The 8,017-nt window shown below is 38.0% G+C and overlaps 1 protein-coding gene across 1 annotated transcript; it reads left to right on the forward strand.

Moving 5' to 3' along the window:
- The first annotated feature begins 5,600 nt into the window (after positions 1-5,600).
- Positions 5,601-6,647, forward strand: LOC149838516 (uncharacterized). Its single transcript, XM_090007711.1, has one exon. The coding sequence runs from the start codon at positions 5,710-5,712 to the stop codon at positions 6,514-6,516; it is 807 nt and encodes a 268-aa protein (XP_089863837.1). The 5' UTR covers positions 5,601-5,709; the 3' UTR covers positions 6,517-6,647.
- Positions 6,648-8,017: the final 1,370 nt, after the last annotated feature.

Genomic DNA, 8,017 nt, shown 5'->3' on the forward strand with positions numbered 1-8,017 from the left:
GATTTTGAATTTTCTTTTTGAAAAGGTCCGCAAAACTCATAACCGTGAATGGGCCCACCCACGATTATGAGATACATGAAGGATATGGATGATGGCCATATACCAACATCATGATCAACATGTTTATGAGATCAGATTGAGTAGATGAGATTTGCACCTGTGGTTTTTTCTGTTAGACAGTGCGGTAAATTTGATATTATCAACGGTGGGATCTTAGCATTTCATGCATTTGTCAAGTGGAATGAACAATACAGATAGGTTTAGCCATGGTCCATTTAGTACCAATCACGTTTTCATCAACAATTGGATGCAAATTAAAGAAAGCCAATATTTAGTTATATGATATTTTCTATATATAAGGTTAATATCTGGTCAGGCCGCTGTGTACTCCAAATGAGTCTCTTTTTTTCATGAAAATTAACCTTACAATTTTGTTCTGCATGATTTGATTAGTAGGAATTGTCTGATTATGATCTGTAGGCATGATTGTCATGAGCCTTGAAAAATCAATGGCCTAAAATGAGCTCGGCTCATACAATCATATATATATATATATATATATATATATATATATATATATATAGAGAGAGAGAGAGAGAGAGAGAGAGAGAGAGAGAGATTGTCGCACAAAATCTTTGGTCAATTTTGGAAATTTGCATGGTTTGTACTATTTATATTATTCAAGCATTTCTTAGCAGCATCTGAGTTACAAAAACTTCGAATTGCACACAGTTAACAAGAATAAACTGAAGGAAGGAGGTGTTCTGATTTGTAACATTCGTTCTCCAAACTATCTGGTCAGCAGCTTTTCAAAGTAGGAAGAGGGCAAAAACGGTAAGATTTGAGTCCAAAAACTAGTAGTTGGATTTTTCACTTTCAATCAAAAGAAGTTGAGCTCATAAAGCAGCGATATTGTGTCATTGAAGTCAAGGTAGTGAAAGATACATGAGCTTATTCCATATATATATATATATATATATATATATATATATATATATATATGGAATAAGCTAAGCTTATAGAGTGAATGAAAAGCAAGTGAAAACCAGCCATATCCCTATATTGAGTTTCCATCATTTTACAAAGACAATTAAGGGGTGTTTGTTACACACCCACCCACGGAAGGCAGTTTCCCATGAAAGGGGATGCCCACAAGAGAAAGTGCTTCTCATGAGAGGAGATGTGACTCTGTTTTCATAAGAAAAAGGGTTTTGGGCATTTAACTTGTGGGTCCTGCCACCTTTTTCTCATGAGAGCATTTTTTTCGCGCGGCACATGAGAAATCTCATGAAAGAGGCTGAAACAAACGCCCCCTTAGTGCCTATTCATAGCCTAATATTGCTCAGTGCATGTTCATGCATGAAGCCTTTGAATTATGACATTGCACCAAATGCACCATGATCAACCACCATACTTGAGTGAAGTCCAGTGTAGGACCCACGCAAAAACCTGGAACTGAATCCAACCTGGCATTATTTGAGCCACACCAAATCCGGTAGACCTTTTATGTAGCTCTCATTGTTGACATGTCAAATGGGTTGCAATTTGGCTGACCCTGATCACAATCAATGTCAGATTTTGACACATTTGAGCCAACGTCATAGTACGTAGCACTCCCCACAATAGTGAATGACACTCGCAGTGAAGAAGGCAATGATAGAATTTGGCCCATGACATATAGAAAGCTGATGAAGTGATATGTTGAAATTTTAGAAGAAAAAATACGAAGAATGTTAAAATTCGAGTGCATAATGACTACCCTTCTTACCTTCCCTTGTAAAGAATAAATAAAGCAACACACAACTTTGCAAAATGACAGGCAAACCAACCGACACCAAAATAGAAGTTCAGTGAAAAAATGAAAGTACAAAACCAGGTAACAGGTTGTTTTCTCAAAAGCCCCCAAAGAGGCTTGGCGTAGTGTGAGATGGGACCTAGGCCGCTAGGCTCAAATTTCATTGGGGTCACCCCTTGTCGCAACTCGAAGTGTGGCGACTCCCTGGGGGTAAGGAGTAAGTCCATGGAGTTTTACGCTGTCAGGATAGCGACCGGCAGGCAAAGCCAGTGTGGTTAAGTCTCTGCTCTTGGGGGTGGTTTCTCCGTGTAAATATAAATAAAAAAAAGGTTGTTTTTTCTCAAAACCACCATTCTCTACCCAATGTGATTTGTAGGAAAAGAAAATGAGAGCTTAAGTGTAGGGACGGCAAATCAGGTGCAATCACATTGCATACTTTAGTGTGCCACTGAAAGTGATCTGAGATCCATCTTTTGTTGAGTGCCACAGCTGACAGGCTGTGTACCCCACAGATGGAGGGCAGACAGATAGGTGCAGCAGCACACTCAAAGTGCACAATGTGATTAACACCTGATCCGCCTCACGGGTAGGGGCTTAGTATAGCTGCCTTATGTTCTAAAATGTTTAAACTTGAGTTAATTTTCATGTCACCTAACTCTAGCTATGACTCGACGTTGTTAACCTTTTTTCTTTATTTGAATGATTTTGAGTGTCACTATTGTAGCTTCCTAGCTACAGTTAATGGCAAATAAGTTATTAAAAAGGTAGTTTATCTTAAATAATTCTAACTGAGGAGCTAGATGTAAATATTCCGCCTTTTATGTGCCTATATGTAAATTACCAAAATGAAAAAGTGGATAAACCTCCCACATAGTGGACAGTTATTCAAAACGTATATTTTCTATGGTTAGCTTTTCCATGTAATGGTATGGTGATGAATATCCATGCTATTGAATCAAGCAAAGTAGATGATGAATGTTCACTTATGGTTTGTGGGCAACACTATGATGCATGATTTGCTAGAAAGAAATACTAGTTTATTTAGGTCTGCTTTTCCATGTAATGGTATGGTGATGCATATCCATGCTATTGAATCAAGCAAAGTAGATGATCCTTGTTCACTTATGGTTTGTGGGCACCACCATGATACATGATTTGCTAGAAAGAAATACTAGTTTATTTAGGTCTGCTGTTGGTGAATGATATATCCATTTCTCACTATTGGATTTTTCCTATACAATTGAAAAAGCATTCTCCCATGAGGTATGTGTCTTAAACCTTGTTATGATTAGAGGCGTGATGTCATGTGCGAGACAACATGGTAACATAGTGCTTCCACTGTTGTTTATCTCAAAGGTGAAGGCATTTCACTTGGGTTGACAACCATATACAGGACCACTAATGCTCTCTCTCTCTCTCTCTCTCTCTCTCCCTTCAGATGGATGGTCATGCAAGGGGAATTGTACAGAATTGTGCTGCTTGGCTTCAGTACTTGTATATCTTCTTTGAAGGGCATACTTGAATGCCCATGACGTAATGTGCTTTAGCTTGGAGTTAAGCTAAGATTCAAATACTCAGACTTGGCTGCACTGGAGCTGTGTTAACCCCACACCCCCACCAAAACCCCAACAGGAAAAAAAGAAAATAAGTTAAAACACATTATATGCAGCGTCGCTGCATGCAGGTCGGCATGCAGTGACCTGCTTGCAATAGCCACCCATCTTGGCATTTCTTCAAGATGGTGTGGTGTTCATCTTTAGAAATGTTGAGATGGATGGTCGTCAACAGCAGAGCTGCATGTTAAGCATGCAGTGCTGCTGCATAAAAAATGACCTCAAAAAGAAAAGAAGAAGACTCAAAAGTGCTTCAGGTGCACTTGTGTTGGTTATTTGGCTTGCTGGACCGCTTGTTGGTCAAGTGGTATTGGCATAGACAGCTGACACAATTCCATCCACACATCTATGATATTGGTATCAAATATCATTACTGCAGTTGATCTTTTCTATATACCATGACATAGACACATTTGGTATAATAAATATATTCTGGCATACCAACGTCTGGAAGGAGCAGTTAGTGCGCATCACCTTGTGTTGGGACATTGCATGTTCGAAACCCAATGGTATATGGTTGTATAACTGTTAGGGTCTGCCTAACCCCATCTCTCTGTCTAAAAAAAGAATATATATATATATATATATATATATATATATATATTATTGCATATCACTAAAGCTTCCTAATGGCTTCGAAGCATTCTGCCCAAGTAGTTGCGCATCACTAGATGTTTCCTGGGTATGGATCTTACAGCATTTTACACGTCAGTTTTACTGCCTATACAATTGTTCTACTTTGTTTGCATCTCATTCTCTTCCCTCAACACGGTGCTGCTTAAGGAAAAATAATGAAAATCACAATCTAGAAAAAATAGGTGACAAGAAAATATTTAGGAAAGAATAATCCAATTCGAACACTCAGATTTATGGGCAAATAACTGCTTCCTCACCATATATTTTTGCCTTAGAAAGGGGGAACATAAGCTATAGTAGCTTGTGTTAGCTTTGGCGTGGCTCAGCTGGCTCGTTCAATAATTTATTTGCTTGTAAAGCTTTAAAAGCCAAAGCACACACTCATTCTTGAGAAGAATCATAATGAAAAAAAAGTTCCCCTTTCCTTTCAATCTAAAGTATTGGACAAACTTTCACACTTTCAAGTGACAAAATTTACACATTAATTTATTCAACACGACCAATGCAAACGACACAGCCATCTCTACTTTAGATGCACATCTTTTGTCATTTTAATGGCTGGCCAATGTTTTTCACGTTTAATGGGTTCGGTCAAATTGGCTTGGTACCGAAGCTTTTGTGGCCTGTCTTTTTTCCTTTTCAGTGACACAGATTAACCTGTGGCAGCCAAAGAAAGGACCTTTTGAACTCCCACATTTCTACTCACCGCCTCTGCTATTTTCATGGATCTATGTAAGTAAATAACCGAGAAGGGTTAGAATGGCAGTTCCCGCATTACTTGTCCGACTGTTGCTGAGTAGTTTTTGGATATCAAACGAACCTTATACTTTTTATTACAAAACCAATAAACCAGAAAAAGATGGGTTGTTTTGTGAAAGAATTTTTGAACCTATAAAAAGTGAAATTTGTAGTTCTCATATTTTAGTGATTCATATATATATATATATATAAATCACTAAAATATGAGAACTAATGTGTGAACCGCGATTTTCATGAATTTTTCATTCTTTTTACTTGAATCTAACCTTACAGAGATGTGATCTGCATGCTTGATTTTATAAGAACCGGCTCTTGAATCGTCTGATTTTGATGCATAAACGAGATTTTTTTAAGGCTTTAGAATCAATGACTCATAATCTTCATAAATATTCAAGCATTCAAAAATCTCATTTATTTATCAAAAATACACGATCCAATGGTTGATTCCTAGCAAATTCACCATGCCCAGCACATCCACGGTTGGATTTGCAAAAAAAGTGTTGGAAATGCCCATCTCTCTCTCTCTCTCTCTCTCTCTCTCTCTCTATATATATATATATATATATATATATATATATATATATATATATATATATATAATGCATGAATGAAAAAACACATACATACAAATAGTGAACACAGGAGATTGTACTGTGACAAACAATTATACTCTTTACAAATATTTTAGGAGGTATTCATATTATATGCAAAAACAAGCCATGGCTTTCATGATTTTTATTTTGTTTTGCACTGCACCACTCAAGTGCAAGATAGTAATTTCACGTTGTTTATGAACATTAGGATTAAGACAAAGTGCTTGCTAGTAGCAAATGGAATAAATAAATCAAAATATAAAAGACAAGTAAACGAGTAAGCCTGTATGTTTATTCAATAATCCGCAGGTACATGCACAGTATGTGGCGCTCAAAACTAAGCATGGGATCAAAGGGGTGTTGGCTGTCTGCACTTTTAAGGAGATGTGGAATTGTTGTACTCTTTTTATCTCTCTCAGTAAGATGCCCACTTGGCCTCTGTTCCCCCTATAAACATCCACCCCCACCTCTTCTTTCCTTCCCTTTCTCCAAAACAACTGCATTCTTTTGCAAACTCAACGCCCTCCACTGCCTCTCCCCTCGACCCACAACGCTTTTCCTGAACATTCATTTTAAGACCAGACCAGTTCCCCACTTAAAAATGGATGAAGTTGCAACCATTGCATACTCGCAAGCTGCCTATATGGGAGGCCTCCAGGCCAATTTTGCTGCTGCAAAGACCACCATGCCAGGCTTTAACTGCAGCAGCTTGTCAACGTGCTTCCAAGTTCACTCCTCTCACCAGGACTTCAGTTCACAGGATGAAGCCGAAGAACAGCAGAGTGTGATTGATGAGAGGAAACAGCGGCGAATGCTTTCGAACCGAGAGTCAGCACGCAGGTCACGCATGCGCAAACAGAAGCTCCTTGATGAGCTCTGGTCACAGGTGGTGCACCTCCAGTCTGAAAACCGTGAGCTTATTGAAAGGCTTAATTCTCTGTCCGACGAGCGTGAACAGATCATGAGAGAGAACTATTGCCTTAGCAAACAAGCTTTTGACCTTCAGCAGAAGCTCGGTGATTTGCATTTAAATGCAGGTGCTGTTCTTCTAGATCCCCTGCAATACCACTCATCTCCGAGCAGAGGTGGCAAACCAGCAACCGATGACTACATCCGTTGATCTGCTGCACTGACAACATCCTCTTTTTGCTGCTCTTCTTTTCTTTTTCTTTCTTTTCCCGGCCATTCTGCACTGTCACCGTTTCATGATAAAAGAAGCCTGCTAAGCTTCTTGCATTTTAAGACTCTTATCTGTACGAATTGAAGAATCAACAAAGAAATAAAATATTTTTTCTTTTTTTCCTTTTTCCTTTCATGAATATACAATGAAAAATTAGAACCTTTGTTTTCTAACAGATGAATTTAATTAATAAATAACATGATTTATAGAAAGATAATAGCTACAATAATCTAACAAGATTTAAGGTATTAACGGTTCACACCATATACTGTTCACAGAATAGAAATTCTGGTGGCACACACATTTATTTTCTGCACATAAATGCCTAGCTGCTTGCAGAGCAAAGTATGGCTGCACCTGCTCATTTGATACAAAATAAAGACATCATTGCTTACTCTTCATCAAGCATGTTCCAGGTTGCAGCAGCCTTGATCATTGAGTATTCGCCAGAAACCTTTATCAGGAGCAGCCAAAATTGAACTTGGTGAGATAATACAACTCATCTAGGGGAAAAAGAAATCCTAATGTTAACAAAAGCAGCAGTTCCTTTCATTTCATGAATATGCTTCTGTTTTTTCTATTTCCAGAAAAAAAAAGTTATCCACAGCACCAGTAACAGCTGATACTTGCAGGAACAGGAGTCAATAGGTTTTATTACCTATTTGAAACTCAGATAGGCAACATAAATTGTGGTGGTGGCATAGGTAAATAATCCATATAATTGCCATAACATGTATAACATTTTTTCTGAAAGAGGCCATAACCTGAAAGGTCTTTCAGTAAATGTGGTTAAAATACTTAGTAGCTTTTAGGTGTGAATGTTGGGCTGACGAAAGTGGGTATATTATTCATTACTCGTTTCATAAAATCATGGACTTACTAGTTGGGTTAGTAAATGCTGAGGCAAATAACTGTCTTAATAGAGAAGAAATATACACTTTCCATCTTCATCCATCGAGTGGTGAATCTATGCTTGACTTTGCCCAAAATCTTTTGAGAGTTGGCAAGGGAGAAAAGCCCTGTCTGCTATATATATTCCATAGGTGAACAAACAACCTCTTTTTTCTTTTCCTCTAATTAGACAATACGGTAGAATTCTGTGGCTACCAACAAAGGCTTGCTACAATTTATAACAGCTCACCTCGACATGCTGCTACTATTAGAATGGAAAAGTGTGATGCTACTATTCAATGAGAAGTGGAGTAAGGAACATTAACAGAGGTTTGAAGCATTTGTAGACCCATGCCATTTTTGCTGGGGATCCGAGGGCTCTTCTATATCCAGTTGAGAGAGACCAGAAAATGAACAATTTGGATCCATAGAGCCATTTCATGAGTCAATGGAACAAATCTTTATCCATGAACATCTATTAAGATTTTCAGATCTACAGGTATCTATTTATCAAATATCAAAGGCTATGGTTTGGTTTAGGACATGATGT

Source organism: Nuphar pumila, chromosome 5 (assembly GCF_984573655.1).
Source record: "Nuphar pumila chromosome 5, dmNupPumi1.hap1.1, whole genome shotgun sequence".
Classification (NCBI taxonomy): domain Eukaryota; kingdom Viridiplantae; phylum Streptophyta; class Magnoliopsida; order Nymphaeales; family Nymphaeaceae; genus Nuphar; species Nuphar pumila.